At 45.4% G+C, this 20,308-nt stretch overlaps 1 protein-coding gene across 2 annotated transcripts in view; it reads right to left on the bottom strand.

Moving 5' to 3' along the window:
- INTS1 (integrator complex subunit 1) overlaps nt 1–20,308 on the bottom strand; it is a 54,286-nt gene that overhangs the window by 1,565 nt on the left and 32,413 nt on the right. For both annotated transcript variants that reach the window (XM_078777584.1, XM_078777585.1), the window contains exons 28-44: nt 18,832–18,959; nt 18,339–18,599; nt 18,037–18,193; nt 17,526–17,678; nt 8,607–8,814; nt 8,377–8,488; nt 8,061–8,182; nt 7,855–7,933; nt 7,496–7,716; nt 7,225–7,354; nt 6,979–7,112; nt 6,695–6,878; nt 4,344–4,471; nt 3,136–3,254; nt 2,863–2,973; nt 2,680–2,750; nt 2,404–2,495 (exon numbers count right to left, since the gene is read on the bottom strand). In XM_078777584.1, the coding sequence (XP_078633710.1) occupies nt 2,404–2,495; nt 2,680–2,750; nt 2,863–2,973; nt 3,136–3,254; nt 4,344–4,471; nt 6,695–6,878; nt 6,979–7,112; nt 7,225–7,354; nt 7,496–7,716; nt 7,855–7,933; nt 8,061–8,182; nt 8,377–8,488; nt 8,607–8,814; nt 17,526–17,678; nt 18,037–18,193; nt 18,339–18,599; nt 18,832–18,959 (2,410 nt within the window). The remainder of the gene's footprint in view (nt 1–2,403; nt 2,496–2,679; nt 2,751–2,862; nt 2,974–3,135; nt 3,255–4,343; nt 4,472–6,694; nt 6,879–6,978; nt 7,113–7,224; nt 7,355–7,495; nt 7,717–7,854; nt 7,934–8,060; nt 8,183–8,376; nt 8,489–8,606; nt 8,815–17,525; nt 17,679–18,036; nt 18,194–18,338; nt 18,600–18,831; nt 18,960–20,308) is intronic.

Raw genomic sequence — 20,308 nt, 5'->3', positions numbered from 1 at the left:
GACATGACACTCAAGAAATTTCACCTTGATCAGACGAAATTTTGGACTTGTCAAATTATGACGTCATAATGGAGGCACCTATGACATCATCATTTACATTTTAATTCCCCATGAACCACCTTTGGAGGCCATTTTTCCCCGCAGAGCAGGGGCTGGCCTTTTTCGGGCACCTTGGTCCCCTTTTTTGAAGCAATGTTTTATGGCCGGATGCCCTTCCTGCCGCCAACCCTGTTAGTTGCCTCTTGCGACACACGGAATTTATCAGTGAACTGGTACTCAATTTGCCGACCTCTGAGGGGTGACAGGCTGAGTCAACCCCCCAGGCGTTAATTCAGCGATTGACCGGATTCGAACCCAGGATCCAAGGATCCCAAGCCTACACCCTGACCGCTAAGCCAACACCAGGCTATATTTTAATTCCCCATGGAGATAGAGGTGCAAAGTGTTTTCGGTTTGTTTTTTCCAAGATGGCGGCAACACCACGTGACCTATGATGTCATAATTATTTTAAAAATTATACAGGTGGGGTTGCACCTATGGAGAAAATTTCTTGTCAATCGGACCAACTAAAAAAAAAAAAAAAACCAAACCTTTAACCAAAAAACCAAAACCTTTAGAGGTTTAAAAACCACCTTAAACCTTTAACCTTTAACCAGTTTAACCAGTTTAACCTTTAAAAAACCAAAAAAAAAAAAAAAACACCTTTAGAGGCCATTTTTCCCCGCAAAGCCTTTTTCGGGAACCGTGGTTGTTGTTTTTCGGTCCCCTTTTTGAAGCAATGTTTTACGGCCGGATGCCCTTCCTGACGCCAACCCTTTTTGCCGCCTTTAACGACAAACAGGGAATTACCAGTGAACTGGTACTCAATTAGCCGACCTCGGAAGGATGACAGGCTGAGTCAACCCCCCTGGCGTTAATTCAGCAATCGACCGGGATTCGAACCCAGGATCCTAGGATCCTAAGCCGGCACCCTAGCCACTAGCCCAACACCAGGGATTCTGTGACCAACTCGATTCTGTCACCGATTCTGACACCGAACCGAACTGACACCATTCTGACATTTCTGACATTTCTGACATTCTGTCATTCTGACACCGAACTCCGATTCTGTCAATCGGACCAACTGTTGCAGAGAAAATCATATTTATTCTGTGTGGACAAACAGACAGACAAACAGATGACAAATGACTCAGAGCGACACTTGGCAAAAGAGAAAGCAGAATGGCACTCAGTAGAGAATCATTTTGACCTCACAAATAATTGGTGGTTGAATTGAGTGACCTGATATGTAAATCCCATTCAAATTTCAAGTGAATCGGATGAAAATTGAGGATTTTAGAAATTTGAAATTGTTGACCTTTGGCCTATGTTGCTCTTTTGGCCTATGGTGATCTCAAAAATAGTTGGTGGTTGAATTCAGTTTGCTGATATGTAAATCCCATTCAAATTTCAAGTGAATCGGATGAAAATTGTGGATTTTAGAAATTGTTGTTGACCTTTGGCCAATGCTGATCACAAAAATAGTTGGTGGTTGAATTGAGTTAGCTGAAATGTAAATCCCATTCAAATTCCAAGTCAATCGGATGAAAATTGAGGATTTTAGAAATTCAAAAAAAAAAGTGGTTGACCTTTGACCTATGTTGACCTTTTGGCCTATGCTGATCTCAACTAGAGGTTCCAGGGAACCTGAACTCAACTGGTCTATATCAATATGGTTAGAATATGCATAATAGAACCACAAACTATATAGTTTATATGTGCTAAAAATATATGACAAAAATAGCTTTTCAATATGGCTGCCCTGCCGTGCCCATTTTTGGGCGTGCAACGCCCAAATGCAATCCCAAACTAGTTTATGTCTTAAAGATGCTGCATAACAAGTTTCATCAAATGCAATCAATATTTGTGACTTTTAGAGCGTAGACGTTTAATTGTTCACAGACGACAGACAGACGGACGACGGACACTGGGTGTCGACAAAAACTCAGATGGACATAGTCCAGTTGAGTTAAAAATAGTTGTTGGTTGAATTAAGTTAGCCGATATGTAAATCCCATTCAAATTTCGTCAATCTAATGAAAATTGAGGATTTTAGAAATGTGAAAAAAGTGGTTGACCTTTGGCCTATGTTGACCTTTTAACCTCAAAATATATAGGATTTTGTCGGACCACGAACTCTACCATTTGGTAAAGTTTCGTGAAGATCAGTTTCAAATTGTGACCTGTGGGCAAGTATAAATGAGTGGACAAACACACACACACACAAACCGGAGTGATCAACATACTTGCAAAAAAATTTTTTTTTTTTGCCAAGTAACAAACAAACGGACTCAAATGCAATACCTTCTCCTCAGGCGAGGGTAATAACCCGAACCCTTCCTGCGTGGGGCGTTGACAACATACCGTGGTTCATGACGGATGGCACGGAGGGTCAAGCCATAAGCCATTTCGCGACATGCGTCGTCGCCATGACCCAGGAGGTCCTGCAGCTCTTGCTGAAACGATAACAGCCGGATGCTTACCGTTCATTTAAAAGGCAACACCAACATATTCATTCTCTCCAAAGTGACATCGATTTTATTTTCTGCCTGTCCCCCTCCCCTCAGAGTTAAATAAATGTACCACAATGGAACTATCGGGAATCTGCGATTATTACAAACCAAGAAAAATATTACAAACCAAGAAAAATACAATGATGTCTTCTCTCCGCCTGGATATATCCTCTATTTCATTCAGCACTTCCAAGATGTCTACAAAAGAGAATTGCTCTGGTTAAAGTCCCTGTAGGCCCCAGCCTTTCCTGAAAACACAAAGATAGAAGAAAGGAAATTTAAAGGAAAGAAAGTCCAAAGAAGGGCCAACCTTCAATGGTGCGGCTTTTCCGAAGTTGTTGCCGAAGGGGTTGCATCTCGATCTGGCTCAAACTACTGGGGGCAGTGATGCCAACCAGGGGTAAGAGAGTCGCTGGTTCCTCTACCGAAGCACACAGAAAGGTTGTGTATTAGATGCCCTCGCGTACAGAGGTCTTCGGCGAGAGATAGCAGCTCGTCATCGGTAATGCCGTCGTATTCCAATTGCAAAAGCGCGATAAGTATTTAAAGGACCAATTTGAAACCTATATATTCCCCGGATCACCTGCCACAGGGACGACACTCGCTTGCACGTGGCTGTGTGGTCCCGATGGGGCTGGGAGAGCAAGCCCTGCCAGCAGCGATTTCAACAACGGAAGCTCAGGGTAGGCCGCGGATATTTGGCTGCAGAGACGTGCGATGCAGGTTGAGATGGTGCCGGTGGGACATTCGGAATATGAAAGTCATCAAAAACCATTAGAGCCACATTTAAAACCAGGCTGGACAGTTCGTTTTGTATCCAATGATAGGCCGGACCTGGATTCGGACCTGAACCAAAATCTAATCGGCTTGTTCTGGTCACCGAACAAACTCGTCCACCTACTTTAGTCATAAGTCATCCACAACTTTTTGAGATATCCCGCAATGTATAGTTTTTGGCCCCATCTCCCAATGGTGAAGAATCACTTAAAAAATTAAATAATTCTCGTATCCGAATCCATAGTCAGAACTTCACCAAAATCGAATCTCTTTGTCTTTGTCAGACACCCAACCGGTCCACCAAGTTTCGTCCAAATCCGTCCACAACTTTTTGAGATATCCTGCAATGTATCGTTTTTGGCCCAATCTCCCAATGGTGAAGAATCACTTAAAAAATTAAATAATTCTCATATCCGAATCCAGATTCAGATCTTCACCAAAATCGAATCTGTTTGTCTATGTCAGACACCCAACCAGTCCACCAAGTTTCGTCCAAATCCGTCCACAACTTTTTGAGATGTCCTGCCATGTATCGTTTTTGGCCCGATCCCCCAATGGTGAAGAAACACTTTAAAATTATACTAGCCGGATCCGAATCCGGATCTTCACCAAAATCGAATCATTTATTCCTTGTCACATACACTACATCTCTGCCAAATTTCGTCCGACTCCGTCCACAACTCTGAGATATTTTGTTCTCAAACGGACAGACAAGGTTGAAAACATAAGCACCTTTGGTGGCGGAGTTATGAAATCCATGCTCAGAGAAGGTGCACAGAGCTTGAATGGAGAATGCACGACAGACCATCACACATCATCATCCTGTTGTTTTATGCACACGTTGTTGCATCATCATTGTGCGCAGGGGTGGATGCACATGTATCCCTCAAAACGTCATGCCAAATTTGGAAAAGTTTAGCAAACTATGACCTCGGACTCGAAGAAAACGGTAAAAGGCCATTAGGCCCATCGCAGATGTGTCACATCCGCATCCCAGAAGAATCCCATACTCACTGCAGAACTCCCGAATGTTTTTGCAGGAAGGCCAGGGCCGTGCCGGAGTCGTGCCCGATGTAGCTGTGCACAAATTGCACAAACTTGGTCAAGAGGTCTGCCAGAGGGCGAGTGGCTCCTCGATTACCCTACGGGTGGGGGTGCACATGGAGGCATAGTTTTAAAATAAATATTGCACTGGAATGCTGCATCATGGAACGTTCCGTTATTTAATGGTTGGTACAATCGGTTTCTCCCTCTCCAAGTGCCGCCCAGAGGTGACAAGGTATTCATTCGCAGGGATGAAAATACCCAATCCACAAGTTTGAAAGACAGGTGGGAGCATGTAGGGGCTCATATTTCAGTCATGATTTTAATGTTTCATCTGGTGATGGCAGGGGCATGGAGGGGAGCGGGTGGATTGGAGATGAAGACCACTTAAAGGTCCGCAGACACAGAAAATCATGTTCGGTTTCATGAATAGATATGGCTTCACTGAACACTTAATCGTTGTTCTTTTCTTGCATAAATATCTTAGAAGGACGATTTTAATGTTGATTGCCCTCCCCACCCCCTACCAAAAAACCTGGCGATTTGATTACGTCATATATCACGTGACCCGCCACATTTTGAGGATAATTTTGCTGCGGGACTTGAGTTTACGGGAGGCCTACATGCACTCCGAACTCTGAAAAAGTACTCAGAATGCCGGCTAAATGTATTGTTCCTGGTTGTAGCAATACCGTACATCCAAAGATGGTGCGAGTGGAGCCTGGTGTTGGCTTAGAGGTTAGGGTGCCGGTCTGGGATCCCAGGATCCTGGGTTCAAATCCCGGTCGATCGCTGAATTAACACCAGGGTGGTTGACTCAGCCTGTCCTCCTTCCGAGGTCGGCAAATTGAGTACCAGGACACTGGTAATTCCCTGTGTGTGTGGCAAGAGGCGACTAACAGGGTTGGTGGCAGGAAGGGCATCCGGCCATAAAACATTGCTCCAAAAAGGGGACCACGGTGCCCAAAAAAGGGGTCCATGGTGCCCAAAAAAGGCCAACCCCTGCTCTGTGGGGAAAAATGGCCTCTAAAGGTGGTCCAAAGACGGTGCGAGTATACATGTTTTCCCACAAGATCCAGCTGTAAGGAAAATATGGATAGCCAAGGTGAAACTGACAAGTGGCATGGTCCCAACTGCTCCAAGCATGGTCCCAAGTGGTCCCAACTGCTCCAAGCTTCATTTGCAGCGCCCATTTTGAAGATCACCCGTACGACACCAGTCTCTATTCCCAGTTTGGGATGAATGGGCAAATTGAAGCGATTAAAAGCCGACGTGATCCCCAAGAAGACGAGATCATTCTAATCTAATGGAGAAGAACAATTAGTCCGGCAGCTAAGCTAAATATAGCATAACAATTGTGCATTTTGTGAGGAAAGCACCAAATTTGGCACACCAGTAGACTATCATATTATGAAAAGATCTGGATATTGGGCCATCTCAGATTCAGAGATTTGATTTTTGCAAGATTTGCAAGCTGAGATTGCAACGCCAGGGACGGCCGACTCCTTCCTTGCCCACGTCACCCGCACAAGAAGAGCTCATCAAATCACTGCAGCGGCACTGCACATCCTGCAACACCGTGCGTATGAACGCCACTGTATGACATATGCTGATGATGCAGAAGACCTGCCTGAGTTTGAATACTGGTGTCACCAGAGAGGAGAAGACATTCCCAACTTTCAGTACTGGGCAACTGTGCTGGAACTAGAGATGTTGGTACTGGTCTACGTGCGTTCTCTGCGGCAGGCTTCATTCACGATGCACCTCGATGCCCTGACGGAACTGGTCCCATGGTTCCATGCCTTAGATCACACACACTATGCCAGGTGGGTCCCCGTTCACCTGAGGGACATGGTTGCACTCCCAATGAAGCACCCAGATGTAGCCAGAGAATTCAGGGCTGGCAACTTCACTGTACAGAAGACGAAGAAGGTGTCCTCTTCGATCCCAATCGAATCGAAATCTTGCAAAAATCAAATCTCTGAATCTGAGATGGCCCAATATCCAGATCTTTTCATAATATGATAGTCTACTAGTGTGCCAAATTTGGTGCTTTCCTCACAAAATGCACAATTGTTATGCTAAGTTGCCCCACTAAATGTTAAACAATTACAAAGTTCATCCAAAAGTTTAAAAGACTTCTCGTGCACACGGATCACATGTGAAATGAGGTCTCTCTCATTTGCTGCTTCCGTGCATGATACCTATGCCGATGTTGTACCTTCAGCACAAACACCTGGATCCGTCATCGGGGTGCAAATCTCTCTGCAGCATCGGATTAACTCGGATTACGTTAATTATGCTGAGAATGTTGAACGTACCTTAATGAAGACGAGGAGGGAGTGCAGCAGGTCGGCGAGTGCGGTCGAGTGTTCGCGTGCAAACACCGCCGGCTGCAGCAGGTTCAGAAGGCGCAGCAGATAAGAGAAATGGCCAAGAGGGCGGCTCTCCGACGTGCCCAGGCCCACACGCCCCCGGACCATGGCCGAAACCATGGGTAGGTGCCTGGCAGCAGGAAGGGTGGGGAGGTTGCTTGCAATCGTCCCCGGAAATCAACATTAGCTCTTTGAATATCGGGCTACTGGTGTGTGTGCCAACGTGGTACCGCAGCAGGAGAAAAGGATGTGTGACTGCCAGTTTGCGACAGATGAGTCCCGCGTCCCCTTGTCGACTCTCCCAGGTCTTCGCGTCCGTCGCGTCCATCAGCATGGAGAACAGCCTCTGCAACGCACCGTCCAACTGTGCACGGCACACAGCAGGTGTTCGATTTGACAAACAGGTGACACGGTGCCGAAGTTGTACGCAGTTGTCGGTATCGACCAGACTGTGAAAAAGGCCTCCACAGACTAACCTTGCAGGTCTGGCCATGTGTCATGGGAGGGAGGTTGAGCAAAGCTGCGTCCGGAAGAGCGGCAGATCCAGAAACGGATGGCTCTCGGAGATAGACGTGTAAAAGCAACTGCAGTCGAATGCTTGCAACCCTGGCAACGGATTCATTCAAGGAAATTAGAGGCCTACTTGGCATGCGGCCATTTTCCATCGAGAATCCATTTATAATCACAAAAGGTTTTTCACCACGCACCACATTAAATACAAAGGAATCAAAGTTCCAAGCCGTCAACCTGTCTGTCTGCTGCTCCCCGCGATGAGCCAGGTGTTTGCCAACGATTGCCAAGCCGTCCGGGCAGGCACGCGCACAGCCCAAGAGCAGGGAGAGTCTTGCGCGGACGCCGAGATTACGCGCTTCCACTCCCACCATAGAGCCGACTTCGGCCACGATAAGATCCACAAGACACAGCAACTGCTGCAAAGGCAGGGTGAGGCCTGCCTCGGGTACACGCTTCTAGGGAGCCAATCATGGGGGGCAGGAGTGGGAGAAGCTTGAATGAGTCTGGTAAAAGCACGTGTTGCCTCCACATGAAGATCTCCGGACGTGAAAATCTCGCCATAGAAAAGAACGTTTTTAAACCGAGGCACAAACCTTGACATCGCGGCCCTGCCAAATTCGAGGAACGTGGACACACGCCGAGATGAAATCCAGCACCGCCGATGGATCCACCCTGCAGTGGACACAACAACATTCCCCAAGACAACAGTCTTTCTCCCCTTCCGTGACCGTATTGGTTTTGGGGTCTTCCCAAAAATGTTCAATTACATGGGATGCGGACTCAGGGATGTCACACTCACCCATCTTGCCCTGCAAATCCCAGCAGGGTGTTGATCGTGCAATGGATAGTTGGCCACGCAGACTGGTGAGTGAGGAGCGACAGCAAGTATGGACGGAACGTGAGGCCAATGCCAGTGGCACCCTGAACACATGGCAAACGGTGCAGGGCGGCTCATCATCTGCTGCTCTTACATCCCAACACCCAAGATAATGAGCTCCTCCAAAGAGCGCTAGGCGGGCCGCAGTAGGAACACCACTTCAACTTCAGCGTGCCTCATACACGGCCAAACAAAACGCGGGAAAAAAGAGCTTCTCACCGCAATTGGGACCACTCACCGGGTTATTCATGAACAACAACTTCCTTTGCACATCGGAAGAAGATGACATCATTTCCGGGTCAAGGAGCTCCAACCAATCAATCAATAGCCCTGCTGGTGACAGGCAGGATCTGCAAGCAAAGAGGTTGTTTGATTGTGGAGATCAATTTGCTTCCGGTTCTACACAAGAATATAACAAAATATATATAAAAAGTTCAAATCTCAACAGTTCGAGGAGATCCCGCTCACCTGGTGCAGTGTTGAGTGTTATCAGAAGGACCTGGGGGAGGTGAAATCAAAGGGCCGCCCTGGTCTATGTGAAGCAGCAACCAGGCGAGTGCAGGAGCAGCCGCCTGGACAAGATGGCCGAACCCCGGTTTTTGAGTATTGGCTATTAGGCAGCGGCACACAAATTCTTCCAGAAGTGGTGAACCCGAGGAAATTAGGCTTTCACAAGCTGGGGGACATCAGGGAGAGGTATGAGGCTGCTAGTGACACATTGTGTGTGACATTACAACTTACGGTGCTCCTTCGATGGCCAAAGATCAAAATAAACCGATAAACAAGAAGACGTCATGCGGAGCACGATACTTGTAAAATCCGCCCCCCCCCCCCCCCCTCCAAGGAAAAAATTCCATTGATACAGCAAATTGTCCATTTCATCAAGATTTAAATTGACAATCTTGATCAAAGCTCGGGTCAATAGGAAGAAAAGTGACGATTTTTCAGATGAAAAAGGATGATTTTGGAAGGTTGACCTTGAGTTGACCTTTGACCTTTTGACCTCAAAAAATAGTTCGTTTCCCTATTTGGTGACTCAATGTACAAATGCTGTTCAATGTTCAAGTCAATTGGATGAAAATTGAGGATTTTAGAAATTTGGCCTATGTTGACCTTTTGACCCCAAAAACAATAGGCTTCTTGCTTTTGACCAACTCTACCATTTGGTGAAGTTCGTGAAGATCGGTTGAAAATTGTGACCTGTAGGCCGGTGACAAACAGACAGACAGAACCACAAACGCAACCGACCAATATACTTGAAAAATCTTCGATTTTGCAAGTAATAAGCCTCTCACTAAAGAAGTGATGGTTGCTGGTGGCAACGATGGAGGTTTGTATAAACATAAAATTGCTTCGTCATCCTGGATGCTCGGGTTCAGTAAACTAAACATTTATATTTGAAACAGCCCGGTTTACCGTCGGCCTGAGCTCGTGCACACACACGTTCAGGATACCGTGCGTGGAGGTAGAACCGAGGAGTGTATAGCTATCGTTTTAATACCTATACTTGATTTGAAAATGAGCAGTCGCATCATGTGGCCTTGAATCACACCTCAAATATGGCATTATACCATCGAGCCAGGATAGGCAACACTGGGTCAGTTAAAAGCAAAAAAAATCGGTAAAATCATTTCACACATCCACAATAAAGGTGCAGGATTGTAATAAAGGATTGTAATAAATTGTTACCTTGCTCTTGCTTTCTCTTTCTGGATTCCTACCTGGTTCTGAACTCCTGAAGCTCGTGATGTGTGGAAACTAGGTGCAAACCCCATATACCATATGCATTTGCCAACTGTCAATCAAATTCCTTGCAATTAATATCGGAGCGTCTCCTCGTGTCGTTATTAGTCCCCTACCGGTGTACACCGGAGGGGACTATAGGTTTGCACGCCGTCCCTCCGTCCGTCAGTCCGTCAGTCCGTCAGTCCGTCAGTCCGTCAGTCCGTCAGTCCGTCAGTCCATCACGCAAACAACAGTTTTCCGGACTTTTTTTCTAAACTCTTAATGTTAATGATTTCAAACTTGGTACATGGTTTCCTCATGATAAGTTACAGGTCAAGTTCGAACTTCACGACGTTTCGATCATTTTTGACAAAGTTATGGCACTTTGAACTTTGGGAATTCTGATAATTCTGATGATCCTTAACTCAGTGCCATTTTAAGTTTTAATTTCCTTTAAAAACCAATTTCTCTGCAATAATAATTGAGTACCAGTTCACTGGTAATTCCCTGTTTGTCGTAAAAGGCGACAAACAGGGTTGGCGGCAGGAAGGGCATCCGGCCGTAAAACATTGCTTCAAAAAGGGGACCAACAAAAACAACAACAACCACGGTGCCCGAAAAAGGCCAACCCCCGCTTTGCGGGGGAAAATGGCCTCGAAAGGTTTTTATTTTATTTTATTTTTTTAATAGGACCGATTGAGATCAACTTTTCACCGTAGGGGGGACTCGGTCTGTGGAATATTTTAACGGTAATTATGACGTCACAGGTCACGTGGTTCGGCCGCCATATTGTTTTTCGTGAAAACACGAAAACCCCTTTTTCTCTGCAACGGCTGAACAGATCGAGGCCAAACTTTGCAGGCAGAATCACATACCCATGACGAACAAAAAAGTCAGCGAGCATGACGTCATGCGTCACATGGTTTCAGAGTTATGACGTTTTTAAGCATGAACCTTTAAAACCGAGCCCCTCCCTCATTTTTGATCCAATCGAGGGGAAACTTCACAGATCTGTTCAGCATATCAGTCTAATAAAATGTCATTTTGGAATTTGCGATAGGTCACGTGGTTTGGCAGATATCGTTAATTAAACGAAAATATTTTAAAAATGGATATCTCTTGTTTATTCTGGAGTTCTCCTCACGCCGCACCGCGCGCCCTCAGCCTCGTCTGCGAACGTCAAAAGCGCGACACAGCGCACGCTTTCGGGTGGGGCGGAGCCAAGCCGAGCAACATATATGTATATATATATATATACATCGATCATTGATCGTGAACCGGAAAATATAATAAATTACTGATATTTAGCGACTCGAAAGGTTCTTTATAAACAACTTATTTTCTCGTGCTCTGCTGACCTGTCTGCAAGGTGTATAAATCGAAGTCCCGAGTGCGAATCACAGGTGAGCCCATCCTGAGGTAATTAGCGATTGGGAACGATTCAGAACATGTGGATAAATAACCCTTGGTAATTTCCCCAACAGTTTTGGGGAAATTTCCCCAACAGACAGACTGCCGGTAGGGGACATGTATTGCAGCGCAATACTCAGAATGCTTGTTGTCCGTGATGTGTATATATAAGCTTCTCCATGAGCCTAAGATCATCAAATGTATATCTTAAAAATAAAAACAGACAGCACTCGGGAGAGCGCACTCTGCCAGGCTGAATAGTTTACGATTTTCAACCCACTGATAGGCTGGATCTGCATCTGTACCTGAACCAATGTCTAATTGGCTTGTTCTTCTCATCTACCAAATCATCTACCTAGTTTTGTCGTTACTCGTCCACAACTTTTTGAAATGTCGTGCGATACGGATATAGTTTTTGGCCCCAGCTCTCAATGGTGAAGAATCACTTCAGAAATTATCGGATCCGGATCTGGATTTTCACCAAAATCGGATCAATTCTTCCTCGTCAAAAACCCAACCTGTCCAACAAGCTTTGGCTGAATCCGTCGATAACTTTTTGAGATATCCTGCTCACAGACAGACAGACAAACAGGGGTGAAAACAAAACCTCCATCCACCTGGAAAGGAAAGTTGACAGAGAATGAACTGATAGTGAGTGGTACATCAGGTCAACTCTTGAACACAAGGGGCAATGGAATGAATCTCCAGGAAAAGAGGAGAGAAAGGAGGGGAGGAAACACAGCAACTTGCAAGTAAGAGGGTGAGAAAAGGAAGGATCAATGGGAGTTTAAAAAAAAAGGTTGCGGGTAAGGATGGGGGATGATGTGAGATAATGATCCCGCTGCCTGCTTGAAGGCCTGGAGGGAAGAATGGCATAGAACAGCCTCAATAAGGTGGTTGCATATACAGTCACGTGAAAAAGTAAGTACACCCCATGTAAAGTTTTGACTTTTTCAACATATTTCAACATACAGCTATTTGATCTTCATTTCAACAATATTGATCGATAAAGGTGATATAATATAACAAATATCATGAAACATTTACATTTTGTAGTCCATTGTATAATTTAAATAAACATAAATGCAAATTTCGCATGTGGAAAAAGTAAGTACACTCCTACATTTATCACTACTTCAAATACCTAAAATTAGAATCAGGTGCACCAGCTCAGGTGCAAATGATTAGAACATCGTTAGAGAGGATCTTGGAGGAACCTGTCTTATTTAAACCTCAGACATTTAGTTTGGTTTGCTCTTTGTTGTTGAAGTGTGCGGCGTCACCATGCCGAGATCAAAAGAGCTCTCTGAGGCCTTCAGAAAGAAGGTTATAGATGCCTACGAGCCTGGGAAGGGATTTAAAAAGATCTCCAAACAATTTGAAATCAATCATTCGACTGTCCGGAAGATCATCTACAAGTGGAGAAGATTCCAAACAACTGCCAGCCAGTTCAGGCCAGGCAAGTTCGCCCGAGAGCAGACCGCAAGATGCTGAAAGAAGTCTCTAAGAACCCCAGAATGTCATCACGGGACCTACAGGTAGCTCTTGCCACGATTGATGTCAAAGTGCACGAGTCAACCATTAGAAAGAGGCTGCACAAATTTGATCTACATGAGAGGTGTGCCAGGAGGAAACCTTTGCTGTCCAGAAAGAACATCAGGGCAAGACTAAAGTTTGCCAATGAACACCGAGGCAAAGACCAGCACTTCTGGAACAATGTGCTCTGGACAGATGAGTCAAAGGTAGAGCTATTTGGCCACAGTACCAGAAGACATGTTTGGCGAAAACCAAAGACAGCATTTGACCACAAGAACCTGATACCAACTATAAAGCATGGTGGTGGAAATATTATGGTTTGGGGCAGCTTTGCTGCATCAGGGCCTGGGCAGCTCTCCATCATAGAATCCACTATGAATTCTTCAATGTACCAGAGGGTGCTTGAGGATAATGTGAGGCCATATGTCGGAAAGTTGAAGCTCAACCGAAGGTGGACCTTGCAACATGACAATGACTCTAAACATACCAGTAAATCCACCAAGGAATGGCTGAAAAGAAAGAAATGGAGGGTTCTGGAATGGCGAAGTCAAAACCCGGATCTAAATCCCATCGAGATGTTGTGGGGGGATTTGAAACGAGCTGTGCATGCAAGAAACCCCTCAAACATCGCACAGCTGAAAGAATTCTGCATGGAGGAGGGGGCAAAAATTTCTCCCAGTCGATGTCAGAGACCGTTAGACAGTTATAAGAAACGCCTACTTGAGGTTGTTTCTGCCAAAGGGGGCAATACCACCTTTTCGAGCCAAGGGTGTACTTACTTTTTCCACACGCGAAATTTGCATTTATGTTCATTTAAATTATACAATGGACGACAAAATGTAAATGTTTCATGATATTTGTTATATTATATCACCTTTAACTATCAATATTGTTGAAATGAAGATCAAATATCTGTATGTTGAAATATGTTGAAAAAGTGAAAACTTTACATGGGGTGTACTTACTTTTTCACGTGACTGTATGTCAGAGGCAAGGAGTAAAAGAGTGGAGGCGTGCGGAAAGTCTGGATTGCGGGAGTTTAACCAGGAGTTGGTTAATGGAAGAACGGATGCATTCTGGAGGAGCAGAAAAGGGCTGGGAGAGAAGGGAAAGTGAGACCGGAGTAGAGGCGGTGAAGGCTAGAATCCGCTGACGGGACTGTGCTCCGGCCTCCCAAAATGAACAACAGACTTCACACTTTTTTTTTTTTTTGGTATACAAAGTCGAGGCTCGTGAAAGAGCTAACATTTATCAAACAAACAAATCAAACCAACAAGCAAATAAAGTATATAAAAAGGGGAGCGGTCGACAAGATGGGGAGAGAAGGGGAGGAAGCACATAAACACAACATTTGAGAGCAGGGACATCGGGAGATGTTTTTGGAGGGAGAGGGCCTGGGGGGAGGCAGGATAGGTATAAAACGCAAGGACACCAAGGACTTCCAGGAAAGAAGTCAAAAGTCACCTCAAAAAAGTGGATTTGGGGTGAAATTAGCAGGGGTAGAAAAGATCAAAGTTTTGGATTGGGGAAGATAAGAGATGGTGGTGAACAGCCGTTTTAAAGACCTGGAGGGAGGAGTGGGATTGAAGAGAGTGAGGGAGTTTGTTCCAGAGGCAGGAGAAAAGAGGAATGAAGGAGTGAAGGTGAGCAGAGAGTCTTGATTTTGGCAGTTTAACCATAAGAGGGTTGCAGGCAGATCTTGTGCGACCTGCAGGAATATTTGGGGGACAGAGCCCAGAGAGAGCTGGGGGAGCAAGGCCGGAGAGGAGTCGGTAGAAGATGGAAAGACCACCAACCTGCCTGCGGTGATTAAGTGAAAGGCCCTCGGAGATAGCGTCATCGCGGGAGATTCCAATGATTCTGAACGCTTTGGTTTCAACAGCGTGAAGACGAGCTAGGTGTGAGGCAGGAGCACCAGCCCAGAGGGGAGAGCAGTACTCCATTGAGCTGGGGATGAAAGCCTTGTATGTGGTGAGGAGCTCAGGTGTGCCAAGGAAGGACTTCGCATGACGGAGGATGCCCAGTCGGCGACTGGCTTTGGAGGCCAGCTTGGAAATGTGGTTTTCCCAGGAAAGATCATGGCAGATAGTGAGACCCAAAAGCTTGAGTGACAGAACTTCTTGGAGAGGATTATTCAGAAAGTAGATGGGAGGGTTGTCCAGTCGGTCTTTTCGGAGAGACATCGTAAGAGTGTGAGATTTGTCAGGATTGAAAGACATGTTCCACTTGTTTGCCCAGTCTGTGATTTTGTCCAGGTCTGCAGAGAGTGAGGAGGCTGCAGACTGCCGATCTGAGGGATGAGGAATGGAGCGGCAGAGAGTGGAGTCATCAGCAAAGAGATAGAGAGGATTTTCAAGAGAGTCAGAGAGATCATTGATGAAGACCAGAAAAAGCACAGGGCCCACAACACTGCCTTGGGGAACTCCAACCTGAACAGGAAGAGGAGATGAGAGAAACCCATTCAGGGCCACACGTTGACTGCGACGAGAGAGGAAGTCCACCAGCCATACGTGGAGATTTCCATGGATACCAAAGGAGGAGGGTTTGGTGAGCAGAGCGGGGTGCCAGACCGTATCGAAGGCACGTGATATGTCAAGGGAGACAGCTCTAATTTCCTGTTTGGCATTGAGGATCTCCATCCATTGTTGAGACAGCAGAAGCAGCATGTCCAGAGTAGAGTGACCTGGTCTGAAACCAAATTGATGATCAGAGATTAAGCCATTGGAGAAGAGGAAAGATTTCACATCCGAAGCAATGATGGATTCCATGACTTTGCTGTTAAATGGGAGAAGGCTGATTGGTCTGTAGTTGCAAGGATCTGTTTTTGCACCTTTTTTGTGTAAAGCGGTGATGTTGGCTGATTTCCAAGCAGATGGCAGATGACCTTGAGCAAAAGAGAGGGTGAAGAGAACAGAGAGAGGGAGTGAAAGAGCGGAAGAACAGGATTTTAGGACCCGTGGGCTGATGCCGTCAGGTCTAGTTGCAGAATCAGAGTCGAAGGTTGACAGAAACTTTTCCACCTTGTCAGGAGGAAAGGACACGGAGTCCAGGAGCAGCTGGGTACGACTGGGTATGGTGGGTACAGAGAGGGATGGGTTTGGGACACAAGATTTAGAGGCAAACACAGAGTTGAGGCATTCAGCTTTTTCATGTGCGGAGTCAGCTGTGCAGCCGTTTGAGGTAAGAGAGGGCATGGAGGGGGAACAAACACCAGAAACAGATTTGACCAGACGCCACCAGGATTTGGAAGAGGGAGACAGATAAGAGAGTTCGGTCTTGAGAACGGAGAGATATTGTTTCCTGGCTCTCCTGAGGGTGGACACACACTTGTTTTGGGCTTTGTGAAAGGAAATGAGATTTCCTTCCGTTGGATTTGCTTTCCAGGAGACGAAGGCAAGTTGTTTCTGGGCAACAGCCTCACCACAAGATTCCGTGTACCATGGACGGGAGGAAGGGTATGACAACTGAAGACGAGATGGGATAAATCTGTGCACTTTTACAACATTTAAGATGTATCATTTGGTCACCGGTCCACACAGTCCCAGATTGTTTGTCTCTGTTAAAGCAAAAAAAAAACACATTTTATTACTGGCAAAAGCGAAGATTTTTCAAGTATATTGGTTGTTCTTGTGCGTTATTCTGTCTTTGTCTGTTTGTCAATCGCCTACAGGACACAATTTTAAACCGATCTTCACGAAACTTCACCAGATTGTAGAAGAGGCCTATTGATTTTGAGGTCAAAAGTCATCTTGGTCAAGTTTTTTTAATTGTCATTTTTCATCCAATTGACTTGAAAATTAAACAGCATTTGCATATTCAGTCACTGAATTTGGAAACCAGCTATTTTTAAGGTCAACTCAAGGTCAAACTTCTAAATTCAATTTTCATCAGAAAAATGTCAATTTTGATCCAATTGACTTGAAAATTAAACATCAATTGCATAATGCATCACAGAATTGGGAAACCAATTATTTTTGAGGTCAGGTCAAAATGTCAAAGGTGAAACTTCTAAAATCATCAATTTGCATCTGAAAAATATTCACTTTATATCCTATTAACTTTAATCCTATTTATTTAACTTTTAAAATTAACAGCCTGGTGTTGGCTTAGCAGTTAGGGTGCCGGCTTGGGATGCTAGGATCCTGGGTTCAAATCCCGGTTGATCGCTGAATTCACGCCAGGGGGGTTGACTCAACTTGTCATCCTTCTGAGGTCGGCAAATTGAGTCCCAATTTACTGGTAATTCCCTGTGTGTCGCAAGAGGCGACAAACAGGGTTGGCAGCAGGAAGGGCATCCGGCCGTAAAACATTGCTTCAAAGGACCACGGTGCCCAACAAAAGGCCAACCCCCGCTCCGCGGGGAAAAATGGCCTCCAAAGGTGATTTTTTAAAAATCCTATCAACTTGAAAATTAAATAACAATTACATAATGCATCACTGAATTGGTAAACCAACTATTTTTGAGGTCAAAATGTCAAATGTCTAATATCAATTGTCATCTGAAAAATCATCAATTGACCTGAGCTTTGACTAAGAACGTCAATTTTAATCTTGATGAAATGGACAATGTAATGTATCCATGGCAACTTTTTTTGGGGGGGAGGGGTGAATTTTGCAAATATTGTGATCTGCATGACGTCTTCTTGTTTAATTGTTCATCATTCACAGCTTAAATGCAATACAGTGAAGGATGAGTGCATGGATGAGTATTGCTACCTTCTCTTAGCTGTTGAATGTCCCAGGCCCAACTGGGATGAGCACGTAACGAAGCCAGCAGAGCTCTGTCCATCACACTGCCAGGTAGGCTGCCTCGTGAAGAAGCTGGAAGGAGGGAGACGCTTGCGAGGAAGCTGGACAGTGCCACTGATGCTGTCCCACATAAACGGGGAGTTTGGGTTTCAAGAAGGAAATAGAAAAAGGAAGATAAGGGTGTGTGCATTTGAGGAGGGAGAAAAGGGTGTGAGTAAGAAGGTGTACAAATCAAACGATAAATAAAATAGATCACAACAAACTTGAAAGCGGATAAGTGTCGTTTCAGACAATAGCCCTTCATCAGAGCAAAAGTCTTTTAGCCCTTCTTTAATCCTTCCGCGGGGTTAACACTCAAAACATCAGCTGTACTTCGTTCTCTCCATTCTGTTTTTGTCGTTAAGCCGATGAAATTGATTGTTTGACTCGTCTGCCGATGCACACCGACACTAGCATTCGATTTGTTTCTAATACTTACAGCTCGCAGCTAGCTGGTGCTCCTTGGCAAGGGATATGTACTTGGCCAGCTGTGAAGTCAATGGATTGGACCTGCAGCCGTCTGGATTGAGATTAGCCAAACACATGGCCACATCCAAGAAGAGTTTCCGTAGCAAAGAATCGGGAGGTGTAGAAGCCTGATGCAGCATTCGACAATTGCCTCGTTAAAAGATTCGAGAAGTACGTACAGCATTTGGTATTATCGATAACAGAACGACACGGAGTTCACAATCGAGCAATAATCTCCCAGCGGACATCAAATTTCATTAAAAAATGCTTCACCTGACAGAGGTAGAGTAGGCGGAATATCGGGCAGGCGTGAGCGTGACCCACAAACAGCGCGGCCGAAAACACCGCAGCATGGTGGCTGCCCGCTATGCCCCGGAAAGACTGCAGCACACCGAACGCCACCCCCCTGGTCGTCTGCACCTTGGCACTCGCACGCCGTGACTTTTCCCGAGCGAGCGAACGCTGCAGAGCCGAAGCGGCAGAGCGGAGGGCCCCTTCCTCCCGATCCTCCTCACTGGACCAAGGAGGAAAGATCTGCACAGATTTAGCGCGGAAGTAGCGACAAAGAAAAGAAAAGAAAAAAACAAAGGAATGGCTGTCTGAACATAGGCTGTCATGGATGCATTCCCTGGTAGTTTAACGGTGAGAGAAATCGGAGCAAAATTCATAAATATGGCACCAGAGCCTTCCTCCCTTGACTTGCATAACACGACAATTGCACAGTATAACGTGAGCCGTATACCTTACGGCACCATTCGAAGAATACCTGGACAAGCAAAGCCGTGAAATCTTCATCTGGACGAAGAAAGAGTGCGGGTCTTGACGTGGAGGTAAGCAGCTCAGCATGGGTCACTCCCGAAGTAGCAGCGACCCCTCGTTTCATGTCCACAGGCTCTGCGCAAGGTCAAGTACGATCGAGAAAGCAAAAGCACAGAGGTTTGTGAGCGAACGTAGAACCCAGATCCATAGGGGTGAAACGGCAGAACTTTTCAAAAGAGGAAAGTAATGAGCAAAACGACTCTTTCCTGGGAGGCCGGGGGCATACCTACCCCCCAACTTCCCCACAGAATTTGTTTTGGGAAAATTGATGTCAAAATACGCATTTTGGGGGTGATCCTGTCCAAATTGTAACAAAGAAAAACTGCAAAAAAAAAGAAGTGATATTTGGGGAAATTTATTTTATTTCACCTGAACCTCCATTGCTGTGAAGATTATTTTCTGTTAATACGGCATTTTATTATCATAGAAGAAATGAATACTGAATACAACATACCTTTCCAGGACTTTTAATAGGAGTGTTTTATAAAGGGAGAGGGTTTCGAGGTCCACGCATCATATATTGGAGCTGTTTGCCTGAATCACCCTCGCTGGTGATGTTGTTGGTTGAATTCAGTCAGCTGATATGAAAATCCCATTCAATTTACAAGTCAATTGGATGAAAATTGAAGATTTTTGAAATTTGACAAAAAAAAGGTCGACCTTTGGCCTATGTTGACCTTTTGACCTAAAAAATATATAGGATTTTGTCGGACCACGAACTCTACCATTTGGTGAAGTTTCGTGAAGATCGGTTAAAAATTGCGACCTGTAGGCAAGTATAAGTGAGGGGCCGGACAAACACACACACAAACACACACAAACACACAAACCGGAGTGATCAACATACTTGTCAAAAAAAAAAAAACATTTGCCAAGTAATAACACACAAGACCAATCAATATACTTGAAAAATCTTCAATCTTCGCAAGTAACAAACAAACAGACAAACAGGGGTGAAAACAACCTCCATCCACCTTCGGTGGCGGAAGTAATACCTACGCCACCAAAGGTGGATGGAGGTTATGTTTTCACCCCGTCTGTTTGATTGTCTGTCTGTCTGTGAAGAGGATATCTCAAAAGTTGTGGACGAAATGTTGATTTGGACAAAACCTGGTGGACAGGTGGGGTGCGTGACAAGGACAAATCGGTTCGATTTTGGGGAAGATTCGAACCTGTATCCGGATCAGAGAATTTTTTAAGTGATTCTTCACCATTGGGAGATTGGGCTAAAAACGATGTCGCGGACGACTTGTAACAAACGTAGGTGGAAGAGTTGGGTAGGTGACGAGAACAAGCCGATCACATTTTGGTTCAGGCCCGGATCAGTGGATACAAAACAAACTGTTCAGCCTGGTGGAGGTATGCTCTCTACTGAGTGCCGTTCTCTCATACCTACCCCACCCTCCCCCCCCCCCTACCCTCCT

This window comes from Myxine glutinosa, chromosome 5 (assembly GCF_964187855.1).
Source record: "Myxine glutinosa chromosome 5, kmMyxGlut1.1, whole genome shotgun sequence".
Taxonomy (NCBI): Eukaryota; Metazoa; Chordata; class Myxini; order Myxiniformes; family Myxinidae; genus Myxine; species Myxine glutinosa.
This window is presented reverse-complemented; position numbering and strand designations above follow the sequence as displayed.